The sequence below is a fragment of the Myodes glareolus genome, chromosome 12, assembly GCF_982192425.1.
Source record: "Myodes glareolus chromosome 12, mMyoGla1.1, whole genome shotgun sequence".
NCBI lineage: Eukaryota > Metazoa > Chordata > Mammalia > Rodentia > Cricetidae > Myodes > Myodes glareolus.
The window spans coordinates 30,895,976-30,914,654 of NC_142037.1; the positions used below are offsets into that span (position 1 = coordinate 30,895,976).

Genomic DNA, 18,679 nt, shown 5'->3' on the forward strand with positions numbered 1-18,679 from the left:
AACTCAAAAAGAGCTTGACAAAATACAGCAACCCATTAAATAAAGGTTAACAGTTGTTTGAAGCATTATTTGTATTATCCTTTGTGGGGTGGCAGGAATCTATAGGCCTGCAACAGAATAAAGGAGCCTATTGAGCTAACAGAGGGAGTAAGCAGTTTTGGGCTCCATGGTCCAAGCAAAAATGAATGCCATGACAGTTCATGCACTGTCTGTAAGGAAAGAGATGCACTATGCTCTCCACAGAGCAACATGAAATAGTTGGAAAACTGACTGTAAATGCTTGGTAACATTCTAGACTAGGGCTAGAGACACAGCTTAGTAAGTACTTTCCTAGATGTGTGAAGTCTGGTTTCAGTTCCTGCACTAAGTGGGACACAGGAAAACCCTGAACTTTATACACTTCCAGTTTTATGGATGTACATCATTTCAAGTCTGCTATTTTCCAATTACTGTCAGTTTTTATGATAAAAAGGCCTTAAAATAAATTCATCTGAGCACATGACCTGAAGGACAGGAAGAAAAAGATGAAGGAAATGTTGAATGACTCTTCCCAGGTTGCTTACAAAACCAGGTTCAAAGAACTCAGGTGGAGAAAGCTAGCTGATCCCAGAAGCAATCACAAGGAAAGTGTACCACAAGCCTTGTCTAGAAAGTTCCAGCAAGAAAAGACTGTTCAGAAATACCTTTCTATCACTTTTTCCACAGACAGGGTCCCTCTCATCATTCTTAGTTTACGTTTAATTTCCTTGACACCCTGTAAATACAGGCAGTTCAGAAATATCTGTCAGCTGGAAAGGCTGGGTACACTGGCTACAATGTGGAAAGGTAACATAGTGCCATCTTTCAGACATGTTTTCCCAGAACACATCACAAAGATTAGCAATGGGCTCCTCTGAGGCAGTCTTTCTGAAGGAAAGCATTATCTTATTAGAAAAACATCCCTACAAACTATTCCAGTGTCACTTCCTGTTTTCTAAGGCCCACTCAATATTTGTTCTTTCATTTTCCACTTCTTACTGGGGGTTCTATGTGTGTATGTGCTCATATGTATGCCTGCATGTGTCAGGATTTTTCTCAATTGCTTTTTTGTTTTTGTTTCTGAGAATGGGTCTCTTGCTGAACCTGATCTTACCAACTGGCTAGATTATATGACCTGCAAGCAAGGGCTTCATGTTTCTGCTCTGGTCAACAACGGGTTACAAGCACCACTGCCACATACGGCTTTTTACCTGGGCATGGAGAATCCAAATTCAGGTTCTCATGCATGCACAGCAATACTTAACAATGAAGCCACCTCCTCAGCCCTCCATATCTTATAGTTAAAAAAAAAATTCATCCTTACCAAATTGCCTCTTAGCTAGGACAAAAAAAGTTTATATGTCATATTTAATTCATAGAACTTACACTTCTACTAATCTCAGAGTTATTTTTTTCTGGCCTTTCTAACTATATCAATCTAATTTTTACTAGGGGCAAGGGGTAAGACAGAATATCATGTAGCCAAGGTTATCATTCAATTCCTGACCCTCCTGCCTCTATCTCTCAAGTGCTGGGATTACAGGTGTGCATCATAGTGCCCACCATCCACCTCACTCGCTTTTAAACTTTTTTCTGCTATTTACTAATTACAACAAGTATTCTAATCTACTAATGTGCTGAGGGGTATTGCTTAAAGAAATAAACCAAAAAGTACTTCTCGATGCAGAATCAAAAGGAATGGTAGGCATCAAATTTCAATCAGATTTACACATTACTAAATTCTGAAACTAAGAGAAGCAAAGAATCTTTCAAAAATAACCTGTAAAACTGAAAGTTCAAAGACAGATCTGCTTGTTTGCTTCCCTGGCCCCCACCCCAGTAGAGACTGGATTGAGAGTCTTGCTGGTACCAGTCAACCACTACCAGCCGAGTTGTATTTCCAGTCCTGAAGATGGACAGATTCTGGCAAAAGGTAAAAAGGTGAAATTCCAACCAGCTTCCCTTTCCAATTAAAGTCTGTTCATCAAAACAACAACAACAACAACAAAAAACCCAGAACTCAGCTGAACTTCTGTGAGGAAATAGCAAGTCCTCATGTTTTCCCCTTAACAAGATCGTATGCTTCATGAGCTCTGACTAAAGTATTATTCTGAGACGTAATTAGGGGAGACTGGAATGTGTTAAGCTCATACCCTGAGTTACAGTCTTCAAAAGCTTCATTTGCTGTGCATTCCCTCGGTCCACCAAAGCCAATGGTTCCCAGGATGATAAACCAGAAAGGAGCAAAAGTCCATTTCGGACACAAGCTAAGTCTTTTGGAGCCAATGAAGAGTTGTTGTACCCAGTCTTACGAAAACACCATCACTGAAAACTCAGTTTCCTTCCTCAGAATCTTACTGTATCTGCCCAACCTCTACTGAGTGAAAGAAGGTAACAATATCCTGAGAACTGTTGCCTACCACCAGACTCCTAAAAAAAATAACGTCCACAGAAGCATCACTATACTAATATACTCAGGTTTTCGTTTGTTTGTTGGAGACAGGGTCTCTTTATGTAGTCCTGGAACTTGCTATGGAAAGCAGGCTAGCCTCGACTCACAGAGATGCTCCTGCCTCTGCCTTCCAAGCACTAGGATTGAAGGTGTGCGCCACCACACCTGATCTCACACTCGGAAGTTTAATATACAAAATCATTGCAGAGTTTTAGCAGCAAACTAATATAAAAGATAAGTTGGGTGGATTCCCAAACCCCAGAGGTAAACCTGGAAAACAGACAATCTTTTGTAAGCCAAAAACAAAACAAAACACACACACACACACACACACACACAAGACCTCCACTCATCTTAGATGATAAAGGTTTCATGCTGTACTATACAAAGAATGTGCACGTCACTATTAAATTCCTCCCAGCCCTTTCTACTTCAAATATCTCAAGCATGAAAATACCAAGAAAGATAACCTGAATACCCAAAACAGAAAATAAAGTTCAAAGAAATATGGAGAAAGAATAGAAAGGACGAGGAGGCCACAGTCCCTTTTTCCTTTATTAATGGAACCTGGTTAGCTTTCTAGGAGATGGGTCATACACTACCACCAGATTGGGGGGGGGCAGGAAAGATGAAATAGAATGATAGACTTTTTTTTAAAAAAAAAAAACAACAAAAAAAAACCTATTTTCCTAAGAGTTTCAAAGCACTTGGGAGCAGAGTGCAACACTACACATTGTTTTACTAAGTCCAGCGAAGCATGGAAATTGCTGCAACTGGGTTATAGTGTATGTCCCTTTTTATCCTTCCAAATATTTACACTTCTTTCAGTGGCTCCTTAACTCTGAATCTTTTTACCTTATGCTGTCTGTGGTTTGATACAGTTCAAGTCAATGTGTTCTGTTTCCCAGGGGGGCAGGGGATATTGATTTATTTAAAAGTTGGCATGGGGAGCATTGTCTAGAGATCTAGAGGCCCCCCCCACCTTTCTTTCTGAGAAAGGGGGTTCACTATGTAGCTAGGCTATTCTGTCCTAGAACTTGCTGCGGTGATCCTCCTGCTTCAGTTCCCGATTGCTGGAATTACCGGCATGAGCCATCATGCATGACTAAGTATCCGCTTCTTAATACAGAGCTCAGGATGGATCCAGTCCTCTTCTAGCCCATTATGCCACCAGGATACCACCGAGGACCAAAGAAGGCTGAGGAGGGAGGTAACATCCTTAAGCCCAGCTGGGTCTTTGTTTCCTTGCTCTCATGTAAGGCTTTACAAAGTAACCCAATTCCCATCAACAAACACTCCAGATGTACTGAAAGGACTTTTCTACGGGGAGATTTTGAGCTGGTGCGTCTGTTGGGCAGCCTGAGAAATTCAGAAGGATGCTAAAAATTCCCATGTTTCCTTTACACTGGGCGAAAACCGGAGACCTTTCGAGTCTCATTTTTCAACTTTAAGTCTCTTCTGCCTAATTAACGGCATGCGCTTTTGTTCTTTTTCTACCCACAAAAGGGAAGGGAAAAGATAAGAAAAGGGGAGGAGAAAAGAAAAACGAAAAAAGCCCTCTTCTCTTCCCTTGAGGAAGCCTACCTCCAAGAATCCCAAGGCAGAAGAAGCCTTTGGGATGTTTACAGTCTTAACGTCACCCTCATCCCAGTGCCTTTATTCCAGAGGCCACCAACTGCTCATCATCCAGCCGTGGCATCCCAGGACAAATCCGGCGACCCCGAGTCACCACCACCGGGGCAGCCAGGGAGTGCGCGGAAAAGGGAGCCGCCGACTTTGCAAAGTGATGGGCAGCACGGGGACAACTTTTGGGCATTGGGTGGCAGGGGTGGGCCGGGGGCTGCTGGGAAGCAAGCAAGTAGCGGCGCCGGAGCCTGGCGCATCGTCCTCCCGCCCACGCCCCCGCGTCGCCAAGCGCAGAAACCGGCTCGGGCCGGCCTCGTTCCCTGCAGGCGGCCGGCGCGGGGGACCCTCCGTGTCCACACTCGCACAGGTTGCCCGGCGCGAGCGGGACGTACCGGCCCCGCCACCTTCCCGGGGCATCCCCACCCGGCACCGCTGAGGCCCCGAACTCCGCGCCGCCCACCCCGACCCTGCTCGGGCCCGGCCCCTCGCCAGCCGCCGCTCCGCGCCCGCCTCAGCAGCGCCGGCCTCGGGCTTTTGTTCGGCCGCGACGCGAGCGGCGAGCGCCGCCTGACGAGGGGCGGCCGGGCTAGGGCGGGCGCCTCAACGCTCTCCGCACGCTCCGCTCCCCTCCCGCTCTCCCGGCTCCGGAGGAAGCGTCGGCCGCGGGACTCACCTCACCGGCGGCCTCCGGGTTCTCCCCGGCTGCACCGCTGGCCCCGCAGGCGGCCGCGCGTCCCTCAGGTCCCCCGAGCCGCTGAGGACCGCCGGCGCGCCGAGCCTTGGCGAGCGTCGGGGCGCGCGGCCCGGGGAGGGAGGTGCGCGCGCACGTGCCGCGCATGCGCGCTGCACCGCGTCTCCCAGCCTGAGCCTGGCTGTGCGGGACTGACCCGCGTTTCGTTGTTCTCTGTTTGGCGTCCTAGGTGATGGTGACGCCTTGAGCTGCCGCACGTTGGCTTAGTGGTTCCCAGCGCTGGAGGCGTTCATCTGAAATGTGCCGGTTCCTTCTTGCAAAGCCTTCCCTTGCCAAGCTCTCGGTGCGGGTCCTCCAACACCTGCTCTGAGAGCCAGTGTGTCAATTTCGGGGTCTCGGGGATCCGTCTGGGAGCGATCACCCGTGGAGGAGGGTAGGACCGTGAACAAGTAGCAAGGGACACCCGGCCTTTTGCAACTCTGCACACTGACCCGCGAAGCAGGTGCACGTTGTGCGTCCTCTCCAACAAGACCTTATAAACAGATGGAGCTTATGCTTACTGGCGGCATGCCTCATCTTCCCTTTAGAAAAGGCTTCCCTCTCCGTTTGCTACATGCACGACTTGAGAGCGGAAAGATTCTTTAAAGGTCATCTAAATACATTTTTTTTTCCCAACAGGGGAGAAGAACGCTCAGAGGGGTTGGATGTCTTATTTTAAAGCCACACAGCGTTTTAATGAAAGTGTCTGGGTCCAATCAATCGCGATTGTTTTCTCCTTGCTACAACGTTTTGCCTTTCTTTTTGTCCATCTTCAACTTAGAGTTCATGGCATCGTTGTTCTCTTGGCAGCTCACAGGACTGTCAGCAACACTGGTCCTGTTGCAAGTGAATGTACTTAGCACGACTGACCTGTATGTTCACAAATGGTTACGATGGTAACATATGGGCTAGAGAGATAGTTCTGTTGGTAAAGCACTTGCTGTACAAAGAGAAGAACCTGAGCTACAACCGCCCCCCCCAATCCAATCCTGATAGCAGGTATTTGTGATCCCAGTGCTGGGGAAGCAGAGACAGAGAGAATCCTGGATCTAGCTGGCCACTCAGCCTAGCCCATTCGGTGAATCCCCAGTCCAGTGAGAGATTTGTCTCAAAAAACAAGGTGAAGAGCAACCGATGAACATACCTGTGGTTGACCTCCGTCCTATAGGTATACACACACACACACACACACACACACACATACACAAAGAGAGAGAGACAGAGAGACAAATATAATAATCTTTAAAAGATTCTTAAATAGCGTAGTGAATATTGAAGTCTTGTGCTTGGACATAGTCTCACATCATGTGGTGGCCTTGATGAACCACCATGATAAATGAAATCAGAAACAGTTTCCTTATTCCTTATTGACTTACACAGTAACATTTCAGGACAGTAACACTGATTCTTAGGGCCATTCCAGGCGGTCAGGGTGTCGTGGGAAGCCAGTGGTGCCACTCGATGAGCATGAGTAAAGAAGCAGGTAGTGTATGGGGGAAACCTTGTGCCGGCTTTATGTATTGCCAGGCCCCATAGCTAAAGCACTGGAAATGTGCTCCCCAGGAGCTTTCCTAGTCAATGGACTCATCATCCTGTAAAAGCCTGACACAGGCCACACTACTGCTCACACCGGGAGGTGGTAATGACACAGACACAATTGCAAATGTATCAACATGATTGAGTCCCTTAAATGCAATACTTAGCAGAGAATGATACTACAGTGTATGTAAGTGGCAGTGTGTCTTTTAAAAAGTGGCGAGAATACATTGCTTATAAGAGTGAACACATATGAAAATATCAAAAAGGAACAAGATGGCTGCACACTCATTCTGTGGCAAGGTGACCAATGACTTTCTAGACATAGGGAAGACAATGGGATCTGTATGCAGGAAGAGCTACTATGTGTCTGGTAAACATACACACTGAGAGAGAGAGAGAGAGAGAGAGAGAGAGAGAGAGAGAGAGAGAGAGCCAACAGTAACATTTTGAAATGTCTTTTGGAGATACAGGTATTATGAAAGTCTCTAAGCTTTTGTGTCTGATATGTTCCACACAAAGGTAACGTCAATATATCACAGACACTGGGCTATGTATGCATGCTCCCTCGGAACACAGTGGGAATGGGGTGACTCACAAGGAACACAGTAGGCATGGGGTGACTCATTCCCCTTTGGGGGAGCAGTCAAGATGGAGAAGTTGTAGGACAGGAGACCCAGAAGGCACTGTTAGGAGCAGAGAAAGGGATCATCTATCAGGAATAAAAACATTCAGATCCCACAGGGATAACTCGAGATGCTGTCTATGTCTCTTCTCCCTCTTCCTTCCATGTCGTAACCACTAATAGAAAGCTTTTAACAAGCGGGAACTTCACAGAGAGACTCAGCCACCTAGGCATTGTTAAAACTGGTCCTTTTCTGGATGAACTCGTTTTGAAGTCATAAATGTTAACTGGTAATGCATGGTAATTTAGTATGACATCTCTACCTGCCTCCCCCAGGCCACCCCCTCACATCCCCAAAGGCTTTGTTTATTAATTTACATACAAGCTGGTCATCTGGAAAAAAGCCACTAGGTTGGAATCCAGACAACCTAGGTTCTAATTTCAGTTTGGCCACTTACTGATTCATTGTTAACTTAGGCAAAGCACGGACCTCCGTGAGACCCACTTTCCTCTTTCCATTTAAATTGGAGACACGCGAATGCTGCCGATTTAAAAGTTATGAACCATAAGGGTGCCATGATGGCTGAGAGGGTAAAGGCATTTGCTGCCAAGTCTGAGCCCTGGACCTACATGATGGGCAGAATTAGACTCCCGAAAGTTGTTCTCTGACCCCCACACATGGCACACACATGCCCACATGACAAAGACACACACAAATAAACGTAAATTTAAAACTACACTATTAAAAACAAAAATGATGAAGCATGTAGGGTTTGTAGGACTGCTTAAGCTGTAGGAGAGTCCATTATTTTAGCAAGAAAGACAGTGTGGAAATTTGTTATTTTTGATTTTGGTTCTGGGATTCATTTTTGATCAGCTAGCTGATGCTCATCAAAATTGCCTTGCATTGTGGCTGCAGGCATGGAATTTTGAACTTCCTGAAATTCTCCAGAACTTACGATCACAGCTACTAGAGCCCTGAGCTTTACGTTTGTTATTTTCATATTTCCCTGTTCAGTTTCTCTCATTAGATTTTTCCTGTGTCTTAGACAGGGGTTTTGAAGCTCAGGCTGGTCTCGAACTCCCGATGTAGCCAAAACTGCCCAAGGACCCCTGATCCTTTTGCCTCTCTACCTTCTGAGTGCTAGGATTGCAGGCTTTTGAGCCACCACGCCCAGCTTCATATTTCCTTCTTTTTTTAATCCTTGCATTCTCTGGTTCTCATTACAAGGTGGGTGCTCAGTGCATTTAACTAATTAAATGTGACTGGATTTTTTTTTTAAAACCCAAATTCAGAGTTATTCTTACAACGGCATGCCATCTGCTGGTTCCCCGGTGTATCTGTCACTCAGTTTGGGGCAGTTCCTCCACGACTCCCTTTTCCTCTGCAGGTGCTTTTCTGCCATCCAACCCGTTGCAAATTCTTATTTCTTCCAATCCTCTTCCACCTTCTGGGCAGTCTTAAAACCTGTCACGACGGGGTTTGCGACGAGGTTTGAGAGCTCCTGACGGACCAGAGTAACATAACTGGGCATGCTCCGTAGGGAAGGGCTGTTTTGGAATACAACCGTGGCAAGCCTTTAAGAACATTTTTTCAAGGTTGTTGGTTTCAGGATTGGATATATCTTCCTGCTAGCATTCTATCAAGACATAACAGCTCCTCCCACTCACCCTACAGCCACACTTTCTCCTTTTTTATCTCCGTGCTCAATTTTGGAGCCAGCCCTCCTTGGATGCCCTGGCCAATCAAGAGACCACACATTGTTGCCTAAGAGACCCCGGATGCCAGCGACAGGATTTATAGATGGTGATTGGACTGCTGGGAGCGGTGAGGTGGGGGCTGGAAGGAAGCAAAGAAAGCTGCCCTAGCGCGCAACGATGGCAACCCCAGAGCCAGAGGCTTGAAGAAGGAGGCCGGCAGCTGAGGTGAGAGCAGTGGGCAGGGCAGGAAAAAGATGGAGATTCTGAGAGAGCTCCCTAACTTCCCACAAGCCTTTCCGGGGCTCTTGGGATTGCAGGCTGCTGCAGTTTCAGTGGTTGCTCCACACCTATGAAATTAACAACCAACAATTACGTGCAGGTCAAACATTAGCTTTAAAAGCCCTGCATTACAGCGCTTACTCGGTTTTTAACTGGTTGAATATAAGGTGAATTCGCATTTAAACCTACCCATCCTCTATTTCCTGATACTGTGTGAAATTCCCCGCGCCTGGCAACATTACAGTGTACTGTGGGTGAATTATGTGTTAGCAGAGAAACTCAATCCTCTTCTTCATTGTAGCCTCCAAATGAAACCCTGACAGTCTTGAGTATTTTCTCTGTGCCGGGTTCTTTATGCTCTGAGTTTTGGCGTGCAGTCTCACAAGGTTTAATCGTCACACTGCCCCCTCGCCCTTCTCCCACCAGGACATTTCTTCCTTCCACTGAGTAACACATACTTATTGAAGATCTTTTATGTACCACAGTGATTGGAATTGAGATACGCAGTGTCAGAAGAACACACAAGCCAGAAGGGTTTCATGCTACCGTCCTTACAGTGGTTAGGCTGTCGGTGGATCTGGACAGAGTACAGGAAAAGACGGAGTAAGGCTGAAACAGTTCCAGTGAGCCGACCCAGATTTCATGTTGAGGAGTTGGGGGGTCCCATAGCCATTAGTGAGATTCAAAGTTTTTTTTTGTTTTTTTTTTTTTGTTTTTTTAGTTAAAAAGTGACTTCACTGACGGCTCCTTAAAAACAAAGAAACAAAAACTATTGGGTGTGGTAGCACAGGCCTTTAATCCTACCACGGGGAGGGAGAGGCAGGTGAATCTGTGAATTTGAGACCAACCTGGTCTACAGAGCAAGTTCCAGGGATGTGAATCGAGACTCTGTCACATAACGAAAACAAAAGCAAGGTAAAACAAATCTCAGGGCTCGGACTATAGTTCCATTGGTAGAGGGCTTGTCTAGCATGCTTGAAACCAGCACTGCATAAGTCAGGTGTGTGGTGCACACTTGTAGTCCAGAGCTTGGGATGTGGAGGGAAGAGGATGAGACATTTAAGGCCATCCTTGGCTACATAAGCAGTTTTGAGGCCTGCCTGGAATAGGTCCTTCGTTGAGTTATTGTGTAATGGTGATGGTGTGAACAATGGCTCAGGAGGTTTAGAAGGCCAGATCAGATCTTAGAGAGACTCCTGAGACTCCTGCTTGGCCGTTAAACGAAGTTTGGAGCTCTGTTTATAGGGGATGGGGGTCCTGGCCTACTTTCTACAGTTTTATCCCAAGGAACGTGACGTATAATGACAGGCAGTCATTAAAAGGCAAAGAGGGCAACGAAAGCACCAGCAACTTGTGTCTCTGGAAGAGGGTGAGACAGCCTGCTTTGTCCTGTCTTTCGAGTGGTAGTCTATTCTGTGAACTTGTATGTGCATACAAGCTGTGCACACTGCTCATCTTCTGGAGTGGGCGGGGGAGAGGAAAATTAAAAAAGGATAATCACAAAAGACGAGGCAAGATACCTCCGTTGGCTCGCTTCTGCACAACTGTCACCAAGATCTGTGCCTCCTGGCCAGGCCCACCCCCTCCTGGAAACTACGGATGCTCTGCAGAAAGTCTAATCAGAAGCAGTTTTCAGATCCAAGGAACCAGCGGGAAGAAAACAGCCTTGCAGGCCCTGAGGGTGTCTCTGAGCAAATCTATCTTATCTTCATTCAGAAACGGTACCCAGGATACAACAAATGGCTTGCCACACACACTGGGAAGCAAGGGAGCTTCTCAGCTTAATGCAGAGGTTTTTTAACCCGGGGGAAGCAGAATCTTAGCTTCCTGTGTTTTTTTTCTAGGAAGGAGACTCAGCCTTTAGCTCAGAGGCTTCAGGACTCTTGAAGATTTTAAAAGAGCTGCTGTCTTAAAAAGGGGGAGGGAGTGATGCTGGCTCAGTGACAAATACCATTAATCCCAGCCCTGGGAAGATAGAAGAGGTGGGGATCTTGAGTTTGAAGGCGGCCTGAACTTTATACCAAGTCCCTGTTTCAAGATAAAAACAAGCAGTGTCCAATTTTTTACCAGGGCGGATCTGAGCTTGGTGGAGGTGTTTTATATCTATTGTTTGCCTGCTCACCTGCACCTGTATTTCTGGCTGCTCGTTAACGATGCTGCAAGGAAACCATTTCCTGTGCCTTTTGAAGCCTAGCGAGACCTGGAGTGACTTAGATAATTAAACATTAGGAGCTGAGAAGAGCCGAAAAGCTATGGCGGCAGGGTGCAACCAAGGGAAGGTGTTGATGAATGAACCTACCAGGTTGTAAAATATTGGCTCCATCTTCAGCTGTAACTTAAACTTGAGTGAATATTACATGTCAAGTGAGGACCTCAGAGATTTCAGATGTGGTGAATGGAGAAATCCCATCTCAGCTGAAAGGTAATGCATTAAAATTTTTTATGCATGTCTTTAAGGCAAAGCCTCATTAGCCTATAAAGATGACTTTGAACTTCTGGCCTCTCGCCTCTATCCAATGAACACGAGTATTACAGGCACGTGACACCATAGCTGGTTTATGTGTCAGTGGGGTTAAACCCAAGGCATCATGCAAGCTATGTAAGCACTCTCTACTAACAGAGTTACATCTCCAGCCCAATTGGTTTTTTCTTCTCTCTCTCCTCTCTTCTCTCTCTCTCTCTCTCTCTCTCTCTCTCTCTCACACACACACACACACACACACCCTCTCTCCCTCCCTCTCTCTGTTTTTTTTTTTTTTCAAGAAAAGTTTCTCTGTGTAGCAGCTCTGGCTGTCCTGGAACTTACATTGTAGACCAGGCTGGCCTCGAACTCACAGAGATCCGCCTGCCTCTGCCTCCTGAGTGCTGGGATTAAAAGGTTTGCACCACTACTGCCTGGCTTCCAGTTGGTTTTTTAATTTGTTCAATATTTAATGCTGTAGGGTCATGTACGGAGCCCCAGATCAGGCATTTATAGAGTCACCTTGGCCACAGTTCTACCTGTGTGGACAAACCCATCTTCAGAGAAAAGGGAGGGTAGAAACACTGGGGGCAGGTTCTGAATCTTCGGTCCATTATAAAATATTCCATCATGGCTCACCAAAGGACAGGTTTTGCACACTCTATAAGTGACAAGTTCTTAGAAAGACTGAAAGAGGTTACTAGTTACTCAGCCCACCTGCTCATCAGCCACCTTGTCAAGACCTTTTTCTCTTTTCCAAGTATCATTTTGGAGGTACACATGCATAGGACTTAAAAAACTGCACAAGAGCCAGGCGGTGGTGGTGCATGCCTTTAATCTCAGTGGAGGCAGAGGCAGGCAGATCTCTGTGAGTTCAAGGCCAGCCTAGTCTCCAAGAGCTAGTTCCAGGACAGGCTCCAAAGCTACAGAGAAACCCTGTCTTGAAAAAAAACAACAAAGCAAAACAAAAACTACACGAAGTGGGGCTGGAGAGATGACTCAGAAGTCAGGGTGCTTGGTGCTTTTGTAGAGGAGCCAGGTTCAATTCCCAGCACCCACATGGTGGTTCACAACTATCCATGACTCCAATTCCAAAGGAGCCAATGCCCTTTTCTGACCTCCTCAGGCACCAGACATCCACACATGCACACATGTAGGCAAAACACACCCAATAACATAAATAAATCTAAGAACTGTTTTTAAATTGCAGGGCCAGTATTAAAAAGAAACTGCACAGGGTCAATTTTAAAAAAAGGTTGCAAAAGCAGAAACAACGAACAAATGAAGAAGAGGGAAAGGGCAGGTAGCTTCTGGGGGACAGAAGAGCAGGCACAGCATTGCAATCTGCTCAGGTCGCTAATGTTACCCTCAGTGACCACCTCATGCAGAGAAGTTCAAGCTCATCTGTGACGTGGTCCACTCACCATCTGTTGTCAAGGAAGGGACTACTGGTGGCCCCCAAATGAATAAAAACCCCAGCAACTACACATCTCTAAAGTCAGCCAACCAGCCAGCAAGCTGCACACCAGTGAGGAAAATAATTCCTCAAGGAAATTAAAGTACCTTAATTAAAAGTAGGTAGACTGCATACCAGATACCTAAAACCAGCAGATTTCCCCCAGTAAACACATCTGTCCATCTCTAAAGGCGTGGTCTTGCCGACTACTTCAGTCTACCCCTCGAGTGTGTATTAGATGGGAACTCTTTTACCTCCATGCTAAGAGTAGAGGGGGAGACCTAATTACACAAAGACAAAAATTAGGTGTTTTGTTTTGAGACAGGATCTCATAAGATAGCCATAGCTGGCCTGGAACTCTCTGTGAAGAACAATATGGCCTTAAATTAAAAAAAAAAATCCCCCCACTTCTGCCTCCCAAAAGCTGGGTTGAAGGATGTGGGTTTTTGTTTGTTTGTTTTGTTGTCGTTTGTTTTTGTTTTTCCATACAGTCTCTCTCTATGTAGCCCTGGCTGTCCTAGAACGAGCTCTGTAGGCCAGCCTGCCTCCAACTCAGAGATCCTCCTGCCTCTGCTTCCTGCATGCTTGGATTAAAGGTGTGCACCACCACTGCCCAGCTAAGGGTGTGTTTTATGTTGCACTGTGACTAAATTTGAAGCATTGCTCTTTCTGGCCAGTAAACTTCGTTCTGAGCTAAGAATGATTCTGAACGTCCCCCATGATCCAGTGGTCTGATCCCTGTACAACTCACTATCTATATGATCTTGGGCAGAGTGGGTAACCTCAGTGAGCCTCATTTTTTTTCAATGGTCCAAGTAGCTACAACTCACAATTGTTCCACCAGCTCATTGTAAACTTGTACTGAACATACGTATAAAGTCTTTAACATAAGCAAGACTCTTAGTAAATATTCTCTCCACCCATACCCTCTTTCAACATACAAAAAAAAAAGTTGTAAATTTTTTTTTTTTTTTAGTTTTCAGAAGGTTTTATAATTCATTTCTCCTGATAGGTGTAGTCTTTCTGATGGAAGAATACCAGGTCCTTTCATGATGGCCTTTGCACCTCCAAAAAGCACTGATGGCTCCAAAATGCAGACAAAGATGAGCACCTGGACACCCCTAAATCATCAACTTCTGAATGACCAGGTAAGCAGTCAGAGTATTTTATTATTTGGGTCCGGGGGGGGGGGGGGCGGGGGTAAAATCCTGATAATCAGAATATGAGCACAAATTGTTGAAGATGGTATAGTCTTGGAACAAAAGACAAAACAACTTTATTTGTGTCCTTGTATGTGGACAAGACTAAAAATAGATGAGAGTTCTGCCCAAGGGAAAAGTCATTGTTCTTTCCTGCATTATCTGTCCTAGGTGTGTCTTCTTTTTCCCATCACTGGTTCTTCTTGGAGCCAACAGAATTTGGGGAGGGGATGAAAGATGTCTAGGAGGGCTTCCCCCCAAAACCAATCCCCGAGTTTCTGGGTAAACTTTTAGTCTATCCATTTAGTGAATACATGCATTTCAGCCGAGTACTCGTGGTACTGGTGTTCTCCTGAGAAGTCTATTTCCCAGTTTAATTCTAGGGAGACCCAAGTGAAATACACCCAGTAAGAAATTGCAGCAAGTGGCTGGGGTGTGGGTATGGCGGAGCTCTGGGGTATTGTATTCCTGCTTCTGCGAGTTGCAGAACTCTGATCAGTCCCTGAGCATCAGGACCACACCCGCTTGGCAGCGACGCACAATCAGTTTCATTGTGTAAAACTGACCTCACTATCTTCCCTCTCCACACCAGTCCTTCCTCCAGGTGAGAAACCCCACTTTATACCATCACGAGGCCATAAAAGTCTCCCCTTTTCCTGCCAGGTGTGGGATTGGATCCTTCACTCCAATTTACAGGCTAATAAGTCAGCCTGTTGCGGGCGGAACAAAAGGCAGCACTATCTCACAGTAAGGGACACAGGGATCTGGGCAGGGACAAAGAACTTCGAAGCACAGCAGAGCTGTCAGGGTGAGCATTCCATATCAAGCCTAAACATTGGCTCTCTCCTGGTTGACCTAGGCCAGCTGAGTGATGCCCATTACCCAGATACATGCCTAGAACAGGGTGATTTTCCTGGCAGCTGAAGACCAATGAACACAAGGAATCTAATCTTCATAGTGAACAATGACCACAAAGTCCTCCCTCTAGGCTGCCTTCCTTCAGTGTAACTTGGAAAATAGGCCTAAGTGAAGAACGCTCGGTGCCTTCCCTTCTCAGCATGCCCAGACTCTTAGGATAGGGACGCCGTGGAGTAATAGCTCCCTACACACCGTTGCCTCCATGTCCCATTTGTTCTCTGGGTCTCTGAGTCTTCTCTCTAGATCTAGTCCAGCCCAGCTCCACGTTCTCAGGTCCCTTCCTGCCACTACCCTTGCCGCGCACAGTACAGTAACTCCCTGGCTGTTGTCACTGCACCCGCTTACTTTTCCTCTATTAAGGCTCCAGAGAGATCTTTCTAAATACCAATCCTATTAGGTGAGACTGAAAATGGGATTTACTCCAAAGAGCAAATTCCAATCCCCCACGCATCTCTGAGGTCCCTTCAGGTCCTGACCCCCAGCCAACCTCCCAGCTTCCACCCCTGTCTCTACTCCCTGACACTTGAGGCCAGCAGGGTGAAGTCCACAGTGCCCTCATCACCTCACTGCTTCCTGCCTCCTCTTTGCTGTTTCTACCTTTTCTGTTCAACTTCGGCCCCTCCAGACTGACATGTGCTCCTTCCCCCACTCTCTGAAGACACAGGTCTGGGTGTGGCTTTCAGAACACAAGTCCAGTCCTCTCGCTTCTCTCTCTCTCTCTCTCTCTCTCTCTCTCTCTCTCTCTCTCTCTCTCTCTCTGTCCCCACCCTTCTCTCTCTCTCTCTCTCTCTGTGTGTGTGTGTGCGTGCGCGTGCACTTGCATATGTGTAACTACAAGTGTACATGTGCATGTATGTATGTGGAGACCAAAGGACTTCAGCTATTATTCCTCAGGTATGCTCTACCTTGGGTTTTTTGTTTCTTAGTTTGTTTGGTTTGTTTTGTTTTGGTTTGGTTTAGTTTTGGTTTTTCGAAACAAGGTTTCTCGGTAGCTTTGGAGCCTGTCCTGGAACTAGCTCTTGTAGTCCAGGCTGGTCTCGATTCACAGAGATCCGCCTGCCTTGGCCTCCCGAGTGCTTGGATTAAAGGCGTGCACCACCATCGCCTGGCTCTACCTTGTTTTTTGAATCAGGGTCTCTCATAGGCTTATATCTTACCAAGCAGGTGAGGCAGGTTGAGCCCCAGGGATCCCCTTACCTCTGACTCTCCAGGGCTGGGATTTAAACACAACACAACTCGTATTTTTTTTTGTTTGTTTGTTTTGTTTTGTTTTCCATTGTGAGTTCTGGGGGATGCAGTTGAGGTCATTGTTTTTGCAACCGCGCGTTTCATCAATTGAGCCCTTCTGGAGCTACTCATTGACTTTTATCATTGGGCCCTTCTAGCTCCTTCCTTGGCTGGAGTTGGGCCATTGTTTCTGCAATCCTAACAAAGTGTTGATCCCTCTTGGCAAAGCCCATCGTTAATCCTGGCTCATCTTAGAACTAGGACCTTTCTCCTTCTCTAATGTGAAGCAGGAGTAAAGGGAAGAGGGTTGCGTAAGAGATTGGAATCCTGAGAAATAAAGTGGAGAAAAACTAAAAGGGAAAAGATCTTAAAAAAAAAAAAAAATGACTCAAGGTGGGAGAGAGAGGGAAGAAAGGAGGCCTCGGGAACAAAAGGATGGGAAGAGGCAGATGGAGTCTGGCCCCATAGTGCCAAATGAACGTATGGAAATCTTTTCCTTTCCGCACAACAATTATTTACCGAGCACCTGTTGTGACGCTCGTAGCTCTCCGACAGTTTATATCACAGTTTATCCCTCCAACTTCAGTGTCAGATTTGGAAATCTGTTTCCTCATTGAATTGTGAAGGTTTTGCACATGTGTGGAAAAGTGACTTGAGTTGAAATACCAAGTTGTTGAATGTCTTGATTTTCAGAAAGTTTCCCAGGAGTCTCAATCAATTTGGCCACTGTGAAGAAAGTGTATCTTAAGCTAGGCATGGTGGCAATTTCTTTTAATCCCTGATCTCAGAGGCAGAGGCAGGAGAATGTCTGTCAGTTCAAGACCAATCTGATCTGCATAGTGAGTTCCAGACCAGCCAGTGCTTGTGGATGGAGAGATGGCTCCACAGTTAAGAGCACATATTACTCTTGCAGAAGATCATAGTTTAATTCCTAGTACTCACACGAGGTGGCTCATAACTTCCTGTACCTCCAGCTCCAGGGAGATCTGATGCTTTTGGCTTCTTGGAGCATTTGCAGTCATGTGCACATACCTACACACAAACATGATTAAAATCAAAATTAAAACTCTTTTTAAAAAGTACCTTCATAGTCCCCAAAGCACCTGGATTCTTGTTGTGGGTGGAGCAATAGAGGAAGATCCTTTATTTTGGCAATACTGGGAATTGAACTCAGGGCCTTGCATGCGTGAACCAAGGTCTCTCCCACTGATGTTCATCCTGGCCTTGAGAAGCAGGTTTTGAGATGAGCATCTAGGAATTAACCCCAAAGAAGAGGAGAGAAGGTATGATGGCCATTCTTGCTTCTCAACTTGACTACATCTGGAATTAACTAAAACCCAAGTGGCTGGGAACATATGCAAGGTATTTTTTAATTAAATCATTAAAGATGGGAAGATCCATCCTTTAATCTGGACCACATCTTCTGGTGGCAGCCAGAATAACATAAAGGACACAGAAGGAAGCTTGCTCTCTCTGCCCCCTTGTTCTCGCTAGCAAGCACTTTCCCTCACTGGCATGAGAGCCTCCTTCTTCAAGATTCTGGCATATACTGATGACCGGCTGAGACATCCAGCCTTGTGGACGGAATGACTACTGGATTATTGGACCTTCCGTTGGTAGACAGTCATTGTTGGACTAGCTGGACCACAGCCTGTAAACCACTCTAGTAAACCCTGTACAGACACGCGCAAGTTCTGCTCCTCTGGAGCACTCTGATACAGAAGGGAAGGGCGTGGGCTTGGGGACAAGGAGGAAGGTGAGCTGCAGTGCAATCTCCATGACAGCTCCACTGTCCCCATAGGACACCAGCTGTCGGGATCTCAGGGAGGCCTGGCCATTATAGTTGACACTGCCCTTCAGTGACCAGCTGCTCTCCCCTCCAAGGTCATGACTTTGGTCAAGGCAGCTTCTTTGGGCACCTGGCTGTCAACCAGCTGCCTCCCAGTGGATACTAAATAAACCCTTTCTAGAACCCTTCAGTTCTAGAAAGGATCAATACAAAATAGTGAACGTGGCATGGTTTTACCCTTGTTCTTTAATGGCTTTTGTCACATTCAGTGAAATTTTTTAGAGAAAATACTCATCATTCATAGCTCCCATATTCAAAAATATCATTTAGTTAGCTTCTTGTTTCAAATGAATTTTTTAAAAATATATGCAATTGTGAGCTTCTATTTTAAAAAATATTTTATTTTTAGTGTATGTGTGTGTATGAGAGAGAGAGAGAGAGAGAGAACACATGCACAGTGCCACATGAAGCCCAGAAGTCATCAGAGTCCCCAGACCTGGAGTTACAGACAGTTGTGCCCAACCCTATTGGGGTGCTGGGAAATGAACCCCAGATTCCGTGTAAGAGCAGCACATGATCTTAGTCACTGTGCCATCTCTTCAGCACCCATCTTCTTTGGGGACAGGGTATCATGTAGACCCAGTTGGCCTTGAACGCAGTAG

General features: G+C 46.2%; 2 protein-coding genes across 5 annotated transcripts in view; one reads left to right on the forward strand and one right to left on the reverse strand.

Moving 5' to 3' along the window:
- Positions 1-4,902, reverse strand: part of Fzd3 (frizzled class receptor 3) — a 70,734-nt gene extending 65,832 nt beyond the window's left edge. The window contains exon 1 of the mRNA XM_085698655.2: positions 4,770-4,902. The gene's annotated coding sequence lies outside the window, so the exon portion shown is untranslated. The remainder of the gene's footprint in view (positions 1-4,769) is intronic.
- A 3,565-nt stretch (positions 4,903-8,467) lies between these two features.
- Fbxo16 (F-box protein 16) overlaps positions 8,468-18,679 on the forward strand; it is a 52,705-nt gene continuing 42,493 nt past the window's right edge. The window contains exons 1-2 of one of the 4 annotated variants that reach the window (XM_087912184.1): positions 8,468-8,913; positions 13,897-14,032. In XM_087912184.1, the coding sequence (XP_087768310.1) occupies positions 8,792-8,913; positions 13,897-14,032 (258 nt within the window). In that variant the 5' untranslated portion in view covers positions 8,468-8,791. The remainder of the gene's footprint in view (positions 8,914-13,896; positions 14,033-18,679) is intronic. The other 3 variants (XM_087912185.1, XM_087912186.1, XM_087912183.1) reach the window with 3 other exon arrangements.